Source organism: Chlorocebus sabaeus, chromosome 26 (genome assembly GCF_047675955.1).
Source record: "Chlorocebus sabaeus isolate Y175 chromosome 26, mChlSab1.0.hap1, whole genome shotgun sequence".
Lineage (NCBI taxonomy): Eukaryota > Metazoa > Chordata > Mammalia > Primates > Cercopithecidae > Chlorocebus > Chlorocebus sabaeus.
The window spans coordinates 15,512,957-15,537,011 of record NC_132929.1 but is presented as its reverse complement, the minus strand read 5'-3'; the positions used below and the strand labels follow the sequence as shown (position 1 = coordinate 15,537,011).

Sequence of the window (24,055 nt, the reverse complement as noted above, 5' to 3'; positions counted from 1 at the left end):
AATTTGGGGCTAAATGAGCTGAAAAAATGGCAATAGTTTTTTCAGTTCAGTGTCTTGAAATATTTTTTCAACCATCATAAATGTATAAATGATTGAATTAGTAGATATAATAAAAGAAAACTTTTATAAACCAGTACTTCATTATTTCTATGTTCAATCCATTATATCCTATCCTATCCTATCTCTTTTTAAAACTGCTTGGTGCATCTATCATTCATTTCACTATCCAGAAATAGTCTGTTTCCTGCAATTTGCAAAACATTTATTTGGATAATAGCTTTGGACAATGTTACTCAGATTTTAAGTTGCATATTAGTAAAATCGTTTTTTTTTTTAAGTAATAAGACTGATTTTATAGCTAGTACATTTACAACTCTGAATGGAAAGTGCTCCTGGCAGCAGCTGGGCTGGAGAAGCCAACTGGTTGTCTGCCTCTTCGCCGAACCTCCCGGCAGCTGGTCACTGGCCTTGATTAGCTTCTGCTTCAAGCACCCATCTTTGGTCTTACAGGCCTTGCAACCTGACTTGGTTTGTCTTTAAGGCAGACTTACACTAAACAAGGGCACAGGGGTTGCTGGGTTAGACCAGAATGCGAATTAATTAATTTGCAACAAGAAATGTAGTGAGGAGGACAGAAGCTCTGCACACCCCTTGAACAGCGTCACTAGAAAACTGCATGGGCAAGTGTGGAGTATTGACAAGAAAGAGTTAAGTAATTTTTTACACTTCAAGCCTGATGCTTTCCCCATAACTGGCAGATCATTTCCAGGCAGACTGGATTCGTGGGACAGCCTGCCACTGCCAGGACTGGCCTCTGGGACGCTCGACTTTTGTGCTCCACGTTCATATGATCTTCTTCAGGAAATCTTCTCCATCTCGATCTGTCTCTGTCTTTGCATTGGCCAGTTGTATGTTTATTTACTGCTCAATTTTCCTAGAGCAGTAGAGTTCCCCCCTTATCCAGGTTCTTGCTGACACAGCAGGTCTACCGTAGATTTCTCTTTCCCCTTTTTAATAGTAACTGAATATTTAAATTCCTCATATGATAGTCTTGAAATTTAAAAGCACTTTCATTTAGTGGATCAGTACCCCAAAGAAAGTGGCAAGAAGATTTCTTCCAAATGTCTCAGCAAGGATGTTTTTGCATTTATATTTTTTAATCTATGGTAGAGAGGTTTGAAAACTGCTCATATTATTTTTTAATAAAATGTCTGTTGGAATGGTTAACAGGAAGGCCTACTTATAGGGATATCTTTGGATATTAGAGAATGGCCCTATACAAAAATTTTTGCGTAAAATAAAATTACCTAGCAAATGTAAAATGCCTAATCTCGCAACTTTTCTCTTTGTGTATCTGTAGTGTAGAAGTCTCAGGTTCCATTTTTATTTTCCTGAACTATGATTTTCTTGGATTATATAATATTTCCATTAATAAATTCTGCAGTTGGCCAAGGAATCAAGAAACCCAGTGGTTATGATTGAGAGAGAGAAGAAAAGGCTGGTTGAGCTTTTGAAGGACTTGGATGAGAAAGATTCCGGGCTCTCCAGTTCTGAGGTACGTATACTCTGATAGAGAACTCTACACTTCTTAATTTTGATTTTAAAAAATCATATTATTGACCCAGTAGCACAGATTTACAATAATTTTTCAGATTCTGAGACATTATTCTCTGACTTAAAAAAAATCCTATTTTACTAACACAGAACAGATAACAAAATACCGCATGTTCTCACTTTTAAGTGGGAACTAAATGATGAGAACACGTGGACTCATAGAGGGGAGTGACACACATGGGGGCCTGTTGGAGAGTAGAGGCTGGGAGGAGGGAGAGGATCAGGACAAATAACTAATGAGTATTAGGCTTAATACCTGGGTAAAAAAATAATCTGCACAACAAACCCCATGACACAAATTGACCTGTGTAACAAACCTGCACATGTACCTCTGAACTTAACATACAAGTTAATTTTTTAAATCCTGTTTTGTACAATTATTTTTATTGAAGTTTTCAAATTTCTTCTTGGTCAATTCTTTATTGACTTTCAGAGGATTATTTAATGTCATTCTAAGAGTGTTTACACATTGGTTATCAAAATAACTTCTGCCTGTGATGTGATATACTTATTACTGATGACATATGAATGTGTTTTTCTGTCTCCTTTTCTTACTGTCCCTAAACTGGTTTTGTGGTGTTTCAGTGTAGTCTTCCGTAATCCTAAAGAATTCCATCCTGTTCCTGCGCAGTTAACTTTGAGCAGCCACTTCCCTGGAGAGTCCTGCTTATGGTGATAAGTCTGGGTGGGGACAGACTAAACTGAAAGAGGGGAACAGCATGTAATGGGGGTGGGGTGGGGCAAATGCAGGTATTTATAGGGCCCGGGAAGGTCACCTAAAGAGTGCTGTGGCCCACTGTTTGCACTTGTTTGCATATTAAACTTGAGGAATATTCTTTGCTTCCATGAAGAAATACACTCTCCTATGTTCCTTGAAGCACTTAGCTCTTTTGTATATCTTGTATTCCCCTGCATTTAATAAGGACATGATGGATTGAATGCTGCTGGCACCCTGCCCTTATCCCCTTTCCCTGACACCTGTCTGTGCATCCATGCCCCAGCCCTGTGCTAAGGGTGCACAGCTGTCCCCTTCCGTGGAGAATTTCCCTGAGCCAAAGAGCCCAGGATATCACTCCCTCCTCACCCCGGGCCCTTATCTAAAGGTGAGATTAGCTCTGTGGGGCATTGTGTCGTCCAGAGCTTCCCCAGGGATCAGACTGAAGCTGGTCTTCAGCTGAGACCACATCCTCGCTTGGCCCTGTGCCCTTGCCGTCAGCTGTTTTCCTCACGTCCCTGGTGCCAAAGGCACTCTCCCAATGAATCACTTGTCTTTGTTTCCACATCTAGGGACACAGAGATTCAGAGCGTAGTTTTTTTGCTGTAGGTCCAAAAGCAGTGCGTGTGCAGTGATCCCTGTGGCCCACAGGGGAGGGCGTCCCCATCCAGTGGGAGCTAACAGTGTGTCCGCTGGTGGCTGCTGCATGGAAATCTCAGGCCAGGCCTGCCTGGATCCTCCAATTTTTCAAGGAAAGCTAGAAATTCAGATGTTTTTTTGTGGGAAATATTAAACTTGTAACATGTTCACAACTGCTCCTATTTAAAAAAGTTCTGCGTGGGCAAACAAAATATCCCTCCCTTCCACCAAAATCCAAACACATATCTACAGAATATCACAGATAATAATCCTCTAAATAATCCTTCCTGAGATGGTGAGGTCCCAGCGGGGGCTGTGTCTAGGAGCAGGTGAAGGTGTTGCTATGCCTGGGGCTGATGCAGTAGGGGAAATGGGTGGGTGAGGGAAAGTGCTAAATGCCCACATAATTCTGAGATATTTTAGCTTCGCTGATTCATGGTATAGTCATGTGCCACATAATGATGTTTTGGTCAACATTCTTATATGGCAGTGGTCCCATAAGATAATAATGGAGCTGAAAAATTCCTGTCACCTAGTGACACTGGAGCTCTATATTTTAGAGTGTGCTCCTTGTACTTTTTATAAGAGTGAATTGTAAAACAGCTTCAGGCAAGTCCTTCAGGAGGAATTTCAGAAGCAGGCATTGTTATCATAGGAGATGACAGCTCCATGCGTATTACTGCCCTAAAGACCTTCCAGTGGGACAAGATATGGAGTGGAAGACAGTGATATTGATGATCCTGACCCTGTGTAGGCCTAGGCTAGTATGTGCATTTGTGTCTTAGTTTTTCACAAAATCTTAAAAATGAAAAAAGAAAATTTTAAAATAGGAAAAAGCTTATAAAGAAAGAAAATGTTTCTCTACAGCTGTATACTGTGTTTGTATTTTAAGCTAAGTGTTATTATAAGAGAGCGAAAAAGTTAAACAAATTTAAGTTTTAAAAGTAAAAAAGTTACAGTAAACTAAAATTCATTTATTATTAAATAAAGATATTTTAAAATAAATTTAGTGTTGCCTAAGTGTACAGTGTTTATAAAGTCTGCAGTAGCAGCCAGTAATGCCCTAGGCGTTCACATTCACTCACCACTCAAGCACTGACTCACCAGAGCAGCTTGCAGTCCTGCAAGCTCCAGTTATGGTTAGGTCCCTATACAGGTGTGCCATTAAAAAGATTTTTATACCATATTTTTATTGTACCTTTTCTATGTTTTAATGTGTTTAGATTCACAAATACTTCCCATTGTGTTACAATCACCTACAACACAGTAACTACAAAACATGCTGCACAGGTTTATAGCCCAGGAGCAATAGGCTTTACGATGTGGCCCAGATGTGTAGTACACTCTACCGTCTAGGTTTGGGAAGGACACCCGATGATTTTTGCACAATGACAGAATTGCCTAGTGATACCTGTCTTAGAACATATATCCCTGTCATTAAGCGACACATAACTGTTATGTGTCTGCTTTATTAACAAAAGCTTAGATACCAGTAAGAATTAAGGGATCTGGGTTTCATTCTGGTTTTGTTATTAATTGTGAAGTTGAGTACTGCTACCCATGCTCACTGCATATCGAACTACGGCGATAGATTTTCTTTATACATTCTAGGAATGCTTTCATAATGACTTTTTGTTAATAATACTGCCTTTTGCACATTATTTTTGTTAGTATTTATGTCGTCTTTCTATTTTAAAGTCATGTCTGTCATTTTAGTTTTTGATCTTTTACAAGTACTGTGTAGCTGGCTTTTGCTGTTGCTTTTGTGTCTTTATCTTTGTTTCATCATCCTTTATCTTTTGTTATCATCAATATGAGGATATTTAATTTACTCATAATCATTATGACCACATACTTTTTGAATCTTTTCCTGACATCAAACTTTATATTTTATTTATCATATTTGTTTTTGTTTATCTCCCTATTCTCTTGTGGTTTGGAAACTTGATATCCTATTTCTGATCTGGTACTGTTAACCTTCAAGTTTTAAAAATATATGACAATTCATATTTTCTTTTCAACTTCAATAATTAGTTTCTAAAATTTCATATTTTAACAAGATTGGATCTTTGGTGTACTTTTATTTCCCTTGTGTTTCATTTTCTTTCCTCCAGGATATATTGAAATCATCTGGAATTTTAGTTCTGGAATATTACGCATTTTAATCTTAACCTTTAAAAACAGTATGCTTCTTGTATGTTAGGAATCTCTCTCAACAAAAGTTAGCCAAAATTTTTAGCCGCACCATTAACTGTGTGTTTGGACTCAACAAATCATTTATTTGTATAAGTCATTCCTTGAATTATTTTTCTGGAACTTTTTTGAAAAATTTTGCACCAAGAAATGGTGGAGTGTGGATAATTTTTGAGTGTTTGTGTATTCAAATATTTATTTTTTCCTCATTTGAATATTAGCTTAGCAGATAACTAAATTCTGCATGCAAAATCCTTTCTTTATTGAAGCATGTAGAATTTTCCCCTTATTTTGGAGCTCACGATTTTATCAGATTATATTTGTGTGTGTCTTTAAAAACATTTCAGTTCCTGCTTGGTACCTTGTAGGCTCTTTCTTTTTTCTTTTTTCTTTTTTTTTTTTTTTGGAGACGGAGTCTCGCTCTGTCGCCCAGGCTGGAGTGCAGTGGCGGGATCTCGGCTCACTGCAAGCTCCACCTCCCGGTTCACGCCATTCTCCTGCCTCAGCCTCCCGAGTAGCTGGGACTACAGGCGCCCGCCACCACGCCCGGCTAGTTTTTTGTATTTTTTAGTAGAGACGGGGTTTCACCGGGTTAGCCAGGATGGTCTCAATCTCCTGACCTCGTGATCCGCCCGTCTCGGCCTCCCAAAGTGCTGGGATTACAGGCTTGAGCCACCGCGCCCGGCCCTTGTAGGCTCTTTCTGTCTGAAGGTTTAAATCTTCCTTCAGCTCAGAAGTTTATGTTCTATTATTTCTTCCTTTCCATCATCTCTTTTTTCTCCTTTTGGGATACCTGTAAATGGGGTAACAAGAAATCCAGGGGTGAGCAGCTCATGTTTTCCTGTCCTTGGGTTCTGCGTTCCTTTGTGGATTTTGTCTTTAGGTTTGCGAGATTGCCGCTGCATCTCTAGGCAGTGTGTCCATCTTCCAGGCAGACAGGAGGACGGAAGGATAAAGAGCAAAGAGACTCTCCTCTGAGGCTTTGCTTTTTTACTGGGGATGGAATGGTGTCCCCAGGACTTCTACCTGCATCTCACCGGCCAAGCTGTACACATAGCCATTTGTTCGGTATGTTGCTGCAAGTGAGAAGAGGGAGTCAGGTATATGGCTTTCTCTTTTTTTGTAGTAGAGGTAGAAATGGGGATCGTGTCAGTCAGTAGACAGTGTCTGCCACAGATGGCTATAGGACCTCTTGGATCTCTCTTCCAGTCTTATAACATCTTTCTCATAATGTTAACCTTTTTTGCCATTTTGTACATATAAGCTCATTATACAGTTTTCTAAGTTGGGTTTCAACCATGTCTATTCTGCTGCTTAGCCACGCAGCTCTCTTTTGAGAAAAATTTTGAGATTTTTAAAGACAATTGTTTTTAGACCCAGCATGGTGATTCACGCATGTAATCTCAGCACTTTGGGAGGCCAAGGCGGGACGATCACTTGGGGCTAGGAGTTTGAGACCACCCTGGCCAATATGGCAAAACCCCATCTCTACTAAAAATACAATAATTAGCCAGGTGTGGTGGCACACGCCTGTAATCCCAGCTACTTAGGAGGCTGAGGCAGGAGAATTGCTTGAACCTGGGAGGTGGAAGTTGCAGTGAGCCAAGATTGTGCCACCGCCCTCCAGCCTGGGCAACAGGGCGAGACTCCGTCTCTAAAAAAAAAAAAAAAAAAAAAAGTGTGTGTATATATATACACATGTATACACATATATATTTTTTTACACTAATATTTACTGAGCGTTCTTTCTGCAAGTCCTCTTATCTGATGTGGGAGGTGAACATACAGAAATTCTAGAGTCAGATGGATGGTGGCAAATGTTAGAATAGAAATTCAGAGGAAGAAGCAGTGCAGCAGGAAAAGTTTAGGAAAACTTTGAAGAAGGAACTTATTTACTATATTCTCAAATCATACCAAACTTCTTGCTGTTCCTCAAATTCTCTGTGTTCTTTTAAATCTCTGTGTTTTCAAATGTGCCCTTTCCTTTATGAAGTGCCCCACAATCTCATCTTTGACAAATAAATGCACAACTTAAAGAAAGTGACTAAAATGATAATTATGTTTTAATTCCCCCTGAACTCTTGTTCTCTGGTGGTTCTTTTTAGTGGCATGCATAATTTTTTCTTTTTTTGAGAGGGCGTTTCACTCTTGTCGCCCAGGCTGGAGTGCAATGGCACGATCTCAGCTCACTGCAAGCTCTGCCTCCCAGGTTCAAGTGATTCTCCTGCCTCAGCCTCCCAAGTAGCTGGGATTACAGATGCCTGCCACTGCCCTGTACTAATTTTGTGTTTTTAGTAGAGACAGGGTTTCACCATGTTGGCCAGGCTGGTCTCGAACTCCTGACCTCAGGTGATCCGCCCACCTTGGCCTCCCAAAGTGCTGGGATTATAGGTGCGAGGCACTGTGCCTAGCCGTCATGTGTAATTTTATGGATGTAACCTTCTTTTGAATCTCTCTAGGACAGAGGACTGGTACCTGTTGGTCCCATGGCCTGTTAGGAACTGGGCTGCACAGCAGGAGGGGATGAGTGGTATGCCGGCGAGCATTACCACCTGAGCTGAGCCCCCTGTCACATCAGCCGCACATTAGATTCTCACAGGAGCACGAACCCTATTGTGAACTGCACACGGCGGGGATCTAGGTTGTCTGCTCTTTTTGAGAATCTAATGCCCGATGATCTGAGGTGGAACAGTTTCATCCTGAAACCATCCTTTCTAACCCCGTGCCCCCCAGTCCATGGAATAATTGTCTTCCAAGAAACCTGTCGCTGGTGCCAAAAATGTTGGGGACTACTGCTCTAGGATACTTATTTAGAATTTAAAAAATATTTTCATCTGTGTTGGGAACTCACAGTTGCAATGAATGGCACCTCCTAAGCTGTCTCTACTACCACCCTCACCAGTGAAATGGGTTTGGATCAGATCTCAGGTCACTCACATCTAGTAGTACTGAGTCGGGGAGTCTGGTGGTGTGGACCTTTAGTTACCTGCCTGAACCGTAGCTGTAAAGGATGCTGGTGAAGAGCATTTTCTGTTGTATCTTGGAAAGGTAAGATTCCTAAAAGCTAGAAGTTCCCCACACATAGCAAGGGTGTGTAGAGGTGCTAGACACACAGAAAAAAAGGATGCCATTTACTACCTCTTACATATATTATTTTTGTAATGGTGTAGTGCATGAAACATTTACATTTCTGTTGAATTTAATCTGACATGCTCTTTTCACTTCAGTGTCATTTGAAAATAATCCCATTCAGACAAGAATTTAAAATCTATTAGCCACTATTTCATCATCGATTTCATAGTTTTACTTTTCTGTGATTCTTTGTTATTTATCATTTAGGCTATATGGTATTAACATCACCGTTACTTAGGAAGAATTACTAGAGTTTGTGAGTAATTAGGTAATATATTTTAAAAATTATGCATAACTTTCTTTTCTTTTTAAGCTGTCCATGTTTATTTTCAACGGAGAGCAATGGAATTTAAATCAGAACCTGGAATTCTGTCAGTTTATTAGAGTTGTGTGCCTTTAGCTACCTGAACCTCACTGAGGCTCAATTTCTTTATACCAACTTACAAGTGTATTTAAAAACATTTATGACTATATCATAATCCTTATATTGATATACTACAATCTACCCACTTTCCCCCTATTTTTAGATGTTTTATTATAAATAGCATGGCAATAAATTTTTTATCAGTCATTGTTCTGGGTTGCAAGTAACAAAGATGGACTTTGGCTAAAGCAACACAAAATGAATTTACTGGGAGTCGTGAGTAGTCCATAGACTCAATGGGAAGCTTGGGGAACCAGGTTTGTACACCAGGCAGATGTCCAGGCAGCCATAAACATGGCTTTAGGAACAGCCTGGTTAGGGGCTGGCTGCCCCTGGCTCCACAGCCACCAGACGTTTGCCCTCCAAGAGATGCTCATTGCTGCTACCATCACTGTCTCCATTAATCATTTCCCTGCAGCTTTGCTTCTGTCCCTCAAGTTTCGGGGTGTTTGCTTTCGATTAGCCGAATCTAGGTCATTTGTTTGTCTTGTTGTCAGAGAGTGGGGAGGAGTGTCTTGTCATGATCCTTCCCTGCCAAGACCCACACACTGTTTGGTTTCACTGAAACAGGGACTGTGAATGCCAGGGTCAAGAGGATAAAAATATAAAAGTCTTGGTGCATAAAGTTTTTACCTGTAATGCCTCTGATTAGCACCTAGGGCTTAATTCCTGGTATTAGCATCTTGAAATCAAAATGTATGAAATAAGTTTCTTTGCCCTCTACTTGCCACGTTATTCCAAATATTCTTCCTGATTCTTCTGTCCTCTTTTTGCACTAATGCTTCCCTTTATGACCTTATCCATTCTCACAGCCCCCAGGGTTTGAACCACTGTAGATATGTGGGTGAGTCAAGTGTATTTATTTCAATCCCAAGTCTCTATCTTGAATTTCACATAAACATATTTAACTGCCTAACATAGTCTGTGGATATCCTAGGGGGATGTCTGCCAGTTTCAAAAGGTCCCAAACAATTCATTAGCTTTCTCTTCAAACCTACTGCATCTATATAATCCCTCGTTTGGATAACGTGACCACCATCACACCATCACCGACTTCACAAAATCAGGAACTTGTTCTTTTTTTTTTTTTTTTTTTTTTTTGGTAAGGCCATAACAAAGTTTATTATTTTTTAAGTTGTTTATTTTAAACAAATAAAATAGTTTTATTTTAGCTTCAGGGGTACACATGCCGGTTTGTTCTGTAGATAAATTGGATGTCACAGGACTCTGGTGTACAGATTATTTCATCATCCTGGTAATAAGAATAGTATCCAATAGGTAGTTTTTTGATCCATTCCCTCCTACTACCCTCTGCCCTCAAGTAGGCCTCAGTATCTGTTGTTCCCTTCTTTGTGTCCATGTGTACTCAATGTTTGGCTCCCACTTATAAGTGAGAACGTGCAGTATTTGGGTTTTCATTCTTGTGTTATTTTGTTTAGGATATTGGCCTTCAGTTGCATCTGTGTCACTGCAAAGGACGTTATCTCATTCTTTTTTATGGCTGCATAGTATTCCATGGTGTATATGTCCCAAATTTTCTTTTTTTTTTTTTTTTTTTTTTTTTTTTTTTTGAGATGGAGTCTTGCTCTGTAGCCCGGGTTGGACTGCAGTGGCCGGATCTCAGCTCACTGCAAGCTCCGCCTCCCGGGTTTACGCCATTCTCCTGCCTCAGCCTCCCAAGTAGCTGGGACTACAGGCGCCCGCCACCTCGCCCGGCTAGTTTTTTGTATTTTTAGTAGAGACGGGGTTTCACCGTGTTCGCCAGGATGGTCTCGATATCCTGACCTCGTGATCCGCCCGTCTCGGCCTCCCAAAGTGCTGGGATTACAGGCTTGAGCCACCGCGCCCGGCCCAAATTTTCTTTATCCAGTCTATTGAAAGGCATTTGGGTTGATTTTTGTGAATAGTGCTGCGATGAACATATGCATGCATGTGCCTTCCCCCCCCCCGTGACACAGTCTTACTCTGTCACCCAGGTTGGAGTGCAGTGATGTTGTCATGGCTCACTGCAACTTCGACCTCCCAGGCTCAAGTGATCCTCCCACCTCAGCCTCCTGAGTATCTGGGACTACAGGTGCATATCACCACATCTGGCTAATTTTTAAAAATTTTTTTGTAAAGATGAGGTTTTGTCATGTTGCTCAGGCCGGTATTGAACTCCTGGGTTCAAGCCATACACCTGCCTTGGCCTCCCAAAGTGCTGGAATTATAGGCATGAGCCACTGCACCCGGCCTGCATGCATGTGTCTTTATGGTAGAATGATTTATATTCCTTTGGGTATATACCCATTAGTGAGGTTGCTGAGTTGAATGGTACTTGTGTTTTAAGTTCTTTGAGAAATTGCCACACTGCTTTCCACAATAGCTGAACTAATTTACATTCCTACCAGCAGCGTATAGGTGTTTTTCTTTGCAGCTTTGCCAGTATCTGTGATTTTTTTGACCTTTTAGTAATGGTCTTTCTGACTGGTGTGAGATGGTATCTCATTGTGGTTTGATTTGCATTTTTCAAATGATTAGTGATGTTGAGCATTTTTTTTTCATATGCTTGTTGGCTATGTATGTGTCTTCTTTAGAAAATTGTCTGTTTGTGTCTTTTGCTTACTTATTAGTGGGGTTATTTGTTCTTTGCTTATTAATTTGCTTAAGTTCTTTATAGATTCTGGATATTAGACCTTTGTTGAATGCATAGTTTGCAAATATTTTCTCCCATTCTGTAATTGTGTTTACTCTATTGATAGTTTCTTTTGCTGTGCAGAAGCTCTTTAATTAGGTCCTATTTGTCAATTTTTGTTTTTGTTGCAATTGCTTTTGGCATCTTCATGATGAAATCCTTGACGGGGATTATGTCCACAATGGTATTTCCTAGGTTATCTTCCAAGGGTTTTATAGATTTAGGTTTTACTTAGTTTTTGTATATGGTGTAAGGAAGAATTCTGGTTTCAATATTCTGCATATGGCTAGCGAGTTATGCCAGCAGCGTTTATTGAACAGGGAGTCCTTTTCCCCATTGTTTGTTTTTGTCAACTTTGTTGAAGATCAGATGGTTGTATGTGTGTGGCTTTATTTCTGGGCTTTCTCTTCTGTTCCATTGGTCTCTGTGTCTGTTTTTGTACTAGTACTATGCTGTCTTGGAGACTGTAGCCTTGTAATATAGTTTGAAGTCAGGTAACGTGATGCGTCCTTTGTTCTTTTTGCCTAGGATTGGCTTGGCTATCCAGGCTCTTTTTTGGTTTCATATGAATTTTAAAATAGCTTTTTCTAATTTTGTTAAAAAAGATCATTGGTAGTTTTTAGAATAGCATTGAATCTGTAAATTGCTTTGGGCAGTATGGCCATTTTAGCAATACTGATTCTTCCTATCCATGAGCATGGAATATTTTTCCACTTGTTTGTGTCATCTCTGGTTTCTTTGAGCAGTGCTTTTTAATTCTCATTGTAGAGGTCTTTCACCTCCCTGGTTAGCTGTATTCCTAGGTATTTTGTTCTTTTTATGGCTCTTGTGAATGGAATTGTGTTCTTGATTTGGCTCTCAGCTTGGATGTTGTTGGTGTATAGAAATGTTGTTGGTTTTTGTACATTGATTTTGTATCCTGAAACCTTGCTGAAATTGTCAAATATAGGAGCTTTTGGTCAGAGACTGTGGGTTTTTAGGTATAGAATCATGTCGTCTGCAAACAGAGATAGTTGAACTTTTTCTCTTTCTATTTGAATGCCTTTTATTTTTTTCTCTTTCTTGATTACTCTGATTAGGACTTCCAGTATTATGTTGAATAGGAGTGGTGACGGTGGGCATCCGTGTCTTGAGGAACTTGTTCTTTATCCTTGATCTTTATGTCTCCCTGTACTGTTCCACAAAATTATCTCCAGGTTCTGTAAATTCTACTTCCTGTATATCTCTGGATTCTGTTCTGTGTTCCCAGAAAACATTCCTTAGTTCAGTCATTCAGCACTTTTGTTCTAGATTATAACTATTACTTCTTAACTGGGCTTTCTGCCTCCACTTTTGCTCTAAGTAGTTCCAGTTTTAAAATACAGACCTGATCCTGGTGTTTCCTTGATTAAGGTCCTGTTTTCTCCAGCTCTTTCCTGCCCACAGAGGTTAGTTGATCCTCTCTGGTTCCCATGGTGCCCAGGGCTTACCAGCACTCTTCACACCTTGTTAAAATTGTTGCTGCCAAGAAATTGAGAACTCCTTGAGGGCAGAACCTTGTGATATTCATATCAAATCACCAGTGCCTAGCATAATATATATGTTCAGTAGGTGTTTAGTATGAGATTTTTGAATGAATGTAATGAATGGGTTTTATGAGCTAATATGGAACAAATATTAGTTGGATGAAAGATGATCAATTAAGTTTGTGAAACCCAAGCAACTGATTTTATAGACCCTGTATTACTTTTAAGGAACAGAGTTTGAAAATACCATGTTCCATTACAGGGTAAACCTGCTTTCTTCCTACTTAACATGTCATAAAACATTTTTTGAATGTAGATAAATGAGAATGTCATGAGAACCAGACTGTGAAACTAAGAGATTTGTTCCACAGGGGAAACCCCCATCAAAATATTAGGAGATACTTTATGCAGGCTGGCAGATAACAAAACCAGAAAGTATTTCATATTATTCTTTTACTAACCCAATGTCAATTCTGTTTGTGTGTGTGTGTTTGTGTGTGTGTGTGTGTGTGTTTGTGTGAAGTCCTGGGCATTGTTGTAGCCACCTGAAAGGTATATTTTGGCAAAAATGTAGCCTGGGAATGACCTGGTGACCCTTGTTTCCTCTTAGGGTGATCAGTCTGGCTGGGTGGTCCCAGTAAAAGGATATACACTGGCAGTCACCCAGCATCAGCAGCTTGCTGAAATTGATGTAAAACTCCAGGAACTCTCTGCAGCCTCCCCAGCAATTTCCAGCTTTTCTCCAAGACTTGAAAATCAGAATAATCAGGTATTTGAAGAACCCGCAGACTGTTCAAGTTAACGTGTGCTAAAGCTAGCTCATATAATTTTACAATCTGATTGTTAACCAGTTGCTTTTTCCAGTGATCATAGTTTCCTAACAGTGTGTATACTCCTTTGATTACTTCCACTTTCTACTCACTTTTCTTTCATTTGGGTAATTTTCTGGGATGGGGTCACTGAGGAAATATTTATTTTAATATTATTGTATCTATATGATTTAAGCTAAATCTTGATCATGATCAAGAGTGAGGGGAGGGAAGAAAGCTGATATGGCACACATGAGTCCTTTGAGAGCCTTATTTTTCTTTATTCCTCTGGCACTAGATGTTAGCAGTGGCCACCACTGGCCTTTACTCCGCCACATTCTTTTGGCTCCTTTAATTTAACATCAAGCAGTGAAGCTCATTATGTTGATTTCTCTCCTATGAGAGTTTTGAAATGAATTGTTTCTTCTCTCAGTAGTTCCCTCAAATATTCTTTTACAAAGCAGATGTGGTGGCTCAGGCCTGTAATCCCGGCACTTTGGGAGGCCAAGGTGGGTGGATCACTTGAGGTCAGGAGTTCAAGACCAGCCTGGCCAACATGCAACATGATGAAACCCCATCTCTACTAAAAATACAAAAATTAGCTGGGTATGATGGTGCATGCCTATAATCCCAGCTACTCGAGAGACTGAGGAAGGAGAATCACTTGAACCCAGGAGGTGGGAGGTTGCAGTGAGTTGGGATCATGCCACTGTGCTCCAGCCTGGGCAACACAACGAGATTCCCTGTCAAAAAAAAAAAAAAAAATAAAATAAATCTGGTAGAAGGTGTGGCATATCAGAAAAGTAAATTTCTCCCCCACCCCTATATTTTAGTACTTCATGGAATCTGGTTTGGTTTGGGTGGTAGACTGAGGAGAAAATTTCTGATTGCGTAAGAGATTAATAACTCTGTAGCAGCTTTGTGAAAGTTTTCACCAGATCATTTTCTCTACAGTCGTAGATGGCTGTGATCTTCGTGGAACATCCAAAGATTTAAGTATCAGTAGCCTATAGGTAATCCTTCTGATTTATAGTAAGCACCTTCTCTAAGCTGTCAGTTGACGGTTAGGGATCTAGCTTCATGCCAGTTGAAGCAACCTGAGGGGAAAGGAGCAGTATGAAGGTGTTCAAAGGAAACAGTTTTGTAACTGGTTGTATTTCTAAAGGACAGAACAGTTGCTTCTGATCCTTTAAACCGCAGTAGTGGTGCTGTTGTTCCCACTATCGATTTGAAATTCTGCAGTAGGATGAAAATTCTTGAAAAACAGAGATAATTGGAATCTTTGTCCTCACTTGAATGTATCCCAGGACTTGGTTTTTTAATTTAATTTAATTTAATTTTATTTAATTTTATTTTATTTTAAGACGGAGTCTCGCTCTGTCACCAGGCTGGAGTGCAGTGGTGCAATCTCAGCTCACTGCAACCTCCACATCCCGGGTTCAAGCGATTCTCCTGCCTCAGTCTCCCGAGTAGCTGGGACTACAGGCGCCCGCCACCACGCCCAGCTAATTTTTGTATTTTTAGTAGAGATAGGGTTTGACCATGTTGGTCAGGATGGCCTCTGTCTCCTGACCTCGTGATCCACCCGCCTTGGCCCCCCAAAGTGCTGGGATTACAGGCGTGAGCCACCGTGCCTGGCCATATCTCAGGAATTTGACATGAGTTAGGCTAGTTTATTTATGTTACTGAATTCTATTTTTCAAAAAAGAGGAACCCTACATAGAATAATAAAATGTTTCAGAGATACTCTTTGTTCTTTTCATGTTTTCAGTTTATTTTTGTTGTTGTTGTTGGATTTCAAGGGTAACTGAAATCTCAGAGCTGAACTATGGTCTTAAATATAGAAAATGTCTTTTTCATGACTGTCAAATGAAGTGAAGTCTGTGAAGTCCAAGGCACTGATGGAGTCATCCAAAAGGTGCATTTTTGGCAAAAATATAGCACGGGAATGACTTGGTGACCCTTGTTTCCTCCTCTTCTTGAAAGAGACAGAGAATTCAGAGATTTGTTGGGCCATTAGGATTTCAAATAAAAAGCATGAATATGGTCCCATTTTCTCATCATCAACAAAATCACATTTTCAGAGTTCACATTTATGGTTCAGATAAGATATTTTAAAAATAATGAAAGGGAAAACCAGTACATTACATTTTTGTTACATACTGAGATTATGTGTTTTTATGTGAAACAACATATATTTGGAAAGAAAAGGGAAAACAACATTTTGGGACTCCCATTGGATGTAGAAACAAAAATGTAATGTAGTTGTTAAAAAGAAATAATTTATGCTTTTTGCATGTAAAAGAAAAAAGAATATCTTTTGAGCTTTTGTTCAATTTCCCTTTGGCATTTCTTCATTTCTAACTAAAACCAGCATTGCACATTGAATTTTCAAAGCAAAAATGCTAACATGGCAAAGTATTTTAGGGATATTATTTTTGGATTGGACTACTTTTTGTATAAATACACTATATCTTGAATAAACCCTGTGTATCTGTGTAGTTGATGAGTGAGTTCCAATCAATTGCTAATCCACAAATATTCATAGTTCATATTCACTTTAACTCTTCTGCAAACCATTAACTCACCAGTAATTTTTCTACATCCTCCTTAAGAATTTCTTTTAAGTGGAATGTAAATTTCTGTTTTTGAACAATTGATTCAACACATACTGAGTGCTCCTGGATATAAGGAATTGTAGAGAACTTAAAGGTGAATCAGGCAAATAAAATACTTTGGAATCAGAAAGTCTCACTTCAGCCTGGGCACAGTGGCTCAAGCCTGTAATCCCAGCACTTTGGGAGGCCGAGGTGGGCGAATCACGAGGTCAGGAGATCGAGACCATCCTGGCTAACATGGTTAAACCCCGTCTCTACTAAAAATACAACAAAATTAGCCAGGTGTGGTGGCGGGCACCTATAGTTCCAGGTACTCGGGAGGCTGAGGCAGCAGAATGGCGTGAACCTGGGAGGCGGAGCTTGCAGTGAGCCGAGATCCCTCCACTGGGCTCCAGCCTGAGCGACAGAGCAAGACTCCCTCTCAAAAAAAGAAAAAAAAAAAAAAGAAAAAAAAAGATAGAAATTATCTGCACATGTATACATATGTAACAAACCTGCACGTTGTGCACTTGTACCCTAGAACTTAAAGTATAATTAAAAAAAAAGTCTCACCTCAAATTTGGCTCTAACATTTACTAGTTCTGTGAACTTGGGCACTAATTAGAAGCTCTCTAAACCTCGTTTTCCTTATTTATAAAATAATAGTAATATTCTTTAGGGTTCTTGTAAAGAGTAGCTGAGTTAATATGCATAAAGTGTTTAACACAGTGACACAGAACTCAGCGAATTATATTATTATAAGTGACATAAAGAATGTATTTCCTTTGGGGAGGTATTGAGTATATGTAGAACACCGTGGACAAGACAGCACAGGCAAGTGCCATAGAAAGCTTTTTTTTCTTCAAGAGACAAGGTCTTGCTCTGTCACCCAGACTGGAAGTACAGTGGTGCAATCATGGCTTGCTGCAGCCTTCACCTCCCGGGCCCAAGTGATCCTCCAACCTCACCCTCCCCAGAAGCTGGAACTGCAGGTGCACACCATCACACCAGCAATTTTTTTTTTTTTTTTTTTTTTGTAGACATGTGGTCTCACTGTGTTGCCTAGGCTGGTCTTGAACTCCTGGCCTCAAGAGATTCACCTGCCTCAGCCTCCCAAAATGCTGGGATTACAGGCGTGAGCCACCATGCCCAGGCTCATAGAAGGCTATAAGTAAAGTGCTGTGGTGGTTCAGAGGAGAGGGAGAGAGCACATCCAAGGAATAACCAGAAAGTCTATTTCCATAAGTGAGGGGCAGGAGGAGGAAGAGGAACTAGGGAAGGAGGCAGAGGGACCAGAGACACAGAAGAAGACCACCATTGTGTATCACGAGGCTGAAAACTGGTGGCCTACAGCAGCAGTCCCCAACCATTTTGGCATCAGGGACTGGTTTCATGGAAGACAATTCTTCCACGGACCCAGGGAGAGGGATGGGTTCGGGATGATTCAAACCTGTTACATTTATTGTGTACTTTGTTTCTATTATTATTACATTGTAATATATAACAAAATAATTGTACAACTTACCATAATGTAGACTCAGTGGGAGCTCTGAGCTTGTTTTCCCGCAACTAGGCGGTTCCATCCAGGGGTGATGGGAGACAGTGACAGATCATCAGGTATTAGATTCTCATAAGGAGTGTGCAGCCTAGATCCCTTGAATGTGCGGTTCATGATAGGGTTCACACTACTGTGAGAATCTGATGCTGCTGCTGATCTAACAGGAGGCAGAGCTCAGGTGGTGAGGCGAGTGAGGGGAGTGGCTGCAAATACAGATGAAGCTTTACTTGTGCCTGCCACTCACCTCCTGCTCTGGGGCCTGATTCCTAACAAGCCACCTGCCAGAGCCATCCATGGCCTGGGGGTCAGGAACCTCTGACCTACAGGACAAATTAAGCTCCCAGATGGGTCTCCTTTTGCTTACAAAGTGTTTAAAGATTTCTCTTAGCCAACATTTAAAAAATTAGGTGAATTCCTATAAATATCCAAATTTCTAGTTCTGTCTTGAAACATTCAAATTAGAAAATATGTCAGCATTAGACCTAAATTCTTGCTTGGCAATTACTGGATTGAGCTGAATAGCAACTGCTCTTTCTGTGGGGCACAGATTCTCCAGTTTGCTGCAGTATCCACCACTCTATATTGCATGGCAGGCCCTGAGGCCCACTTCACGCATTTATGTTGCTTGTCCAGCCTTTGCAGAGATCATCAGTACATTTTTGAATGCCTGCTTATTTCGTAGGAGACACTGTAGTGGCTGATGTAGTGTCCAGACTAGTATGAAGCTTGATCTCTGACCTCAAGGTAGCTTGTAGGATACCAGAGGATGTGATGTAAGCATAGAACAAGTTATGGAGTGACTGTGCAGTGAAACAGGAACCACCACCAGATGGTCACTGATCAGATGAAAAGTACGGAAAGTATATGCTGCCGGGAGCACGGGGAAAGAAAAGGTTATTTGATGAGGGCATGATATTTTAAAAATTCCTTTGAAGATTTATCTTTGTTGGTCAAGAAAACAGTTTTCTGAACAAGCTGAAACATAGACTTTCTGACTTATCTGTGTATGGTAACTATAAGGTAGTAAGTTGGTATGCACATAGATTTAAGATGATAAATGTGGTTGGGTCAATGTGGTTGAGTTAGAATAGTTTGAGGAACTCTAGGAATGTGGCTCAGAGATGAAGGAGGTGTTGGTCTTCGTGAGAAGGGCAGATAAGAAGTCTTCTTCTCTTTATGGGCTCGCTGATTGTGATGTTCTCATATAGATGCTCTGGCCCAGCACTTAACTTTATGGCAATGTTTTAAAAGCAGCATTTGGCTTTTGCGCATCTGATTTCCTTAGCATAAAACAAAGCATGTGGTCACAGTCAAAAGAAAGAATGGCACGTTACTGCTCTTTCTGTAATGTGAATAATATGTGGTTGCAGTTTTTACATCTGCTTTTTATTTTCATTTTGTCTTAGCAAGAGAACTAATTGAAGCAATTTTTTCTTAAGATCTGTGGTTTAACTGTGCATACTTTTCTGTATCCATCTCCTAACCCTCAACAAATCAGTTCGTTCTTTCCTCGTATTCTAAATCCCACCATAAAACTGAGTGATGTTCTATAATTTAGTTACCATACTTCTTATTTGTAGAGGTATTAGATTCCAGTTCTCTCCAGAAATATCTAAGATATAGGAGTTATGTAAGCATTCAGTTTCTTAAATCCTTAGCAACTGGATTCAATAATAAATTCTATTCCATTTGGCTCTTATATACAAGTACAGTTTATTCATCTCTCATGAAATCAGTTTTACTAAATCTAGAATTCCAATTCACCGTTAGGTTTTTTTTTCTGATTGGGGAAGGCCTCAGAAATGGCTCTCCTTGACAGGCGGCATCACTGTATTCTTGAACTAACTAGTTTAATTGAATATAAAGGTCCTCCTTAATTTGATTTATTTTCTTATTCTTAAACTATTGATTCAGTTATACACAATTTGGTAAGCTCAAGAAAAAATTAGCAATCATTTGATTGAGGAAAATTGTAGTTTATTTTGATCTCCTTTCTTGCCAAGATCATGCTATTATTACTGACAGCAACAATTAATTTTTTTTTGGTCTCTTCCTGTCTCAATATTAGCTGAAATTGAGGAAATATAGACCATTGTTTGACATGTAATTCTGAAAGATGTTTTATTATTGGGTCCAGGGATTTGTATAGTTCCAGTAATGGCCATGGACTCCACTTGACCCCAGATGTACTTAAAGTGTTGGTTGAGGGCAGGAATTTAGGATTTTTTAAATGTATGCTAGTTACAGGCACAGAAATCTTATTGACCATCTGCTCATTTCCAAAACCCATAGAAGTCACAGGAGCATGGATTTATGGGTTTGAGGAACAAACAAGAAGTTACTTCAGAGCTCTTTACCTCCAGTGCCAATCTGTTAGATCTCCAGTTAAATCTGGGAAACTACCCTTGCCACCTCCATTTTACAGATTACTGTGAAGCTTATATTTCTTTGCTTCCCTCTGTTAACCTTCTGATGTAGTCAAGGTTTCCTTCATTTTATGGCATTATTCCAAGGTGATGAAAACAATCTGCCTGAAATGTATTTTTCTCTACTTTTGGTACTGCCAGGCACACGATCCATCTGATGACAGGAAATAGCAGGAACCTATGGAAATGTATAGCATTAGCTTGAAACCATAGGACAAACTGGCTTTATTTAGGCAGGTTTGTATTTTCCCAATCCTTAACGCATGCCTTATTTGCATATCGAATAACTTATGAAGCTGTGGGTAATTTCCTCTGTTTTTGACTTTTGAAAATGAGTTTATTTTGCTTCAAAGATCCCTTTTGGCCTACTCAACACCACACATACTTTTTCTAAGGATAAACTCAGAATCTCTTGGCAACCAATTAGTCAAATGAACAAGTATCTATTGATCTTGGCCTCGGGGACAGTTCTCTTCTTATGGCATATCGAGTACAGCTTTTATTAAATTCTCCATAAAAGCATTCCTGTATGACTCAGAAACACAGAAATGATATGTCGGTCAGAGAATCTGATTAAACATTTCTACTATGAGAAATCAAGATACTTCCTGATGATTACAAGGACAGACAGTACTGGTTGGCACTTTGTTGTGAGAAAAGGATCTTTCCTGGCACCACAGAGCTTTTTGAGTTTGCAGCTGGGCAATTTTTGTCAGCATCAGTGGCTCTCTTTCCTTGCCCCCTCTTGGCCTCTGCTTTCATCATACAATATTTTTCAAATATTTGAACTATATGGTTGTGCTATTGGAGGCCATGACTGAAGAAAGCTATTGTATATACTTTGGGTCTAATTGTAGAGAATTACAGACTCATAAGCTATTAGAAGGGGAAATAACTTTCTCAGAAGTAATTGAGACCCAGAAGGAGGTGACTTCCTCAAAAGTACACAGCTGATTGTTCCAGCAGAACTGAAGCTAGAATCCAACCTTCGGGTCTATACTTCTTAGGTATGGAGAGTCACATTGTCAGAACAGAACAAAAATGGCCTTGGTAGAAAAATTTGTTAAAAATAAAAAATCAGTTCACATCTGTAATCCCAGCACTTTGAGAGGCTGAGGCAGGAGGATCCCTTGAGCCCAGGAGTTCAAAATCAGGCTGGGCAACATAGTGAAATCCATTCCTTCTTCATACACAAAAAATCAGCCAGGCAAGGTGGCGTGCGCCTGTAGTCCCAGCCACTTGAGAGGCTGAGGTGGGAGGATCGCTTGAGCCTGGGAGGAAGAGGCTGCGGTGAGATGTGACTGCGCCACTGCACTCCAGCCTGGGTGGCAGAATAAGACCGTGTTTCAAAAAAAAAAAAAAAAAAAGGTCTGTCTGCTTATGAAATTGATACATGTTTATTGTAGGAAATTCAGGAACTACAAAAATAAGAAAAATAAGATTATATAATCAGGATTTTTACCAAGTTAATTATTGTTAAATTTCCTTCCAGTCTATTTCTCTCTACACACACACACACTCACACACACACTCTATATATCAGTTAGAGTTTTTGACAAGAAACAGAAGGAATACCTAGCTTGTATTTTGAAGATAATTATACAAAGGGACTATTTATATAGCTTTAAAGGAGCTAATAGTGGATGTTGGGACACCAAGAGACTAGCCACAGTGGACAGGGGGAAGAAAAAGTGTGTGGGAGCTCAGCAAGAGCTGGAGCTGGGGGAGAAGAACTGGCCATCTGAGTTGTAATAATAGAGGACATGAGCAAAGGGTTAGCCAACCCCAGCCCCCTCAGCATGAGCATTTGAGCTGTAGTTAGTTTCCTAACTCTGTTTCCTTGGCAATCTGAGAAAAGTTGGAATACCGAATATGTTAGGAGGCACCTTTGCTTATGCTTAAAATGATCCCTGGATTGGGAGAATTATAAAGACCTGATGGAGAAGCCATATTTTGGGCATCTCTGACTGCAGTGATTCTTGTGGCTGGGCCACAAGGTTTCTTGCTGGGTCCCTGAACTCAGTGTGCCTGTGGGGGCATTTCAAGACATAATGGCTCCTGTAGGATAGGAGGATTTTAAGACAGGCAGCTTATAGCTGTTTTGCTCTTTATACCTATATTGTTTTGGCATGGACTGTAGCAAACACTCCCATTGAAAAGGGATACCTGATACTGCCCTGCTGTGTTTCCTGTTTTATATCCTTCTGAGTAGAGTGGCTCTAAGTGTGTCCTCTGTTAGTCTTTGAGCATGAATATGCAGTTGAATCTAAGAAAGCTCAGCACATCTCAGGGATACATCACTGCCCAAACTGTGATGCAAAAGTATGGGGGGAAGGGGAAAAATACCCCAAGCTCTCTCTCCTTCTGTCCTCTACTCTCCTAGAACTCCTCCCCTTACTTTGACTAAACCTAACTGAAAGATGGAGCTCCAGGAGAAATGCCCTGATGGTCCCAGCTGTGTCAGGTACTCACCATAGTTTATCATACTTCTATTAATGGACACCTGGGCTGTTTTCAGTTTTTAGCTGCCATGAACATTTGTGTACAAGGCTATAGTTACATATTTTAATTTCTCTTTGATAAATTCATAGGAGTTGAATTTTTGGGTCACAGGATCGACAAACATTTAACTTTTTAAGAAATGGCCTGTTTTGGTGTGGTGGCTCACACGTGTAATCCCAGCACTTTGAGAGGCCAAGGCGGGTGGATCACAAGGTCAAGAGCTCGAGACCATCCTGGCCAACATGGTGAAACCCTGTCTCTAGTAAAAATACAAAACTTAGTCGGGCATGGTGGCGCATGCTTGTAATCTCAGTTACTCAGGAGGCTGAGGAAGGAGAATCTCTTGAACCCAGGAGGCAGAGGTTGCAGTGAGCCAGGATTGCGCCACTGCACTCCAGCCTGGCAACACAGCGAGACTCCATCTCAAAAAATAAAAAAGAAATGGCCTGTTTTTCAAAGTGGTTGTACCATTGTATAGTCCTGCAAACAATGTAAGAGAGTCCCTCTTGTTTCACACATTTCCAGCATTTGGTGTTCAGTTTTTCATCTGGGCCATGCTAGTGGTTATGCAGTAGTGTCTCGTTGCGGTTTAATTGAATTTTCCCAATGACTAATGATGTGGAGGAGGTTTTCATGTTCTTATTTGTCATGCACACAGCTTTTATGAAGTATCTATGCAAGTCTTTATAGAATTTGATTGTCATTTGATTGATTGATATTGTCTATTTGATTATTTTTATTATCGAGTTGTAGGAGTTCCTTATATGTTCTGAATACAAGTCCTCTGTCAGATATGTGTGTTATGATCATTGTCTCTCAGTCAGTGGTTTGTTCATTTTCTCAATGGTGGCTTTGATTAAGCAACATTTAAAAATGTTGTTAAGTCCAACTTATAATTTTTTTCTTTTTGTGCCTTCTCTTTGCTTGCCCCAAGATTTAGAAAAAATCATAGTTGTAGATTATTAAAATAATTTCAATTTAAAAATGAAATCCAGGGTGCTTTTCAGATTACCATGTGTCCTACTTCATAGCAGGTGTGTCTTCATAAAAGTTTATAAAATGCTGACTGCTTAGTATTGCAAAGAGACCTTGATACCATTTTTTCCAAACTCCTCCCTAACATTAGATTTCCTTTAAAAAATATTTCTGATAATAATTCAGCCTCTAGATGTGTATTAGACTGTTCTCTCACTGCTATAAAAAAATACCTGAGAATGGGTAATTTATAAAGAAAAGAGGTTTAATTGGCTCACGGTTCTGCAGGCTG

At 40.0% G+C, this 24,055-nt stretch overlaps 1 protein-coding gene across 2 annotated transcripts in view; it reads left to right on the top strand.

Moving 5' to 3' along the window:
• Window positions 1-24,055, top strand: part of FSIP1 (fibrous sheath interacting protein 1) — a 193,451-nt gene that overhangs the window by 45,091 nt on the left and 124,305 nt on the right. For both annotated transcript variants that reach the window (XM_038009827.2, XM_008017084.3), the window contains exons 8-9: window positions 1,445-1,555; window positions 13,507-13,665. In XM_038009827.2, coding sequence (XP_037865755.2) covers window positions 1,445-1,555; window positions 13,507-13,665 — 270 coding nt within the window. The remainder of the gene's footprint in view (window positions 1-1,444; window positions 1,556-13,506; window positions 13,666-24,055) is intronic.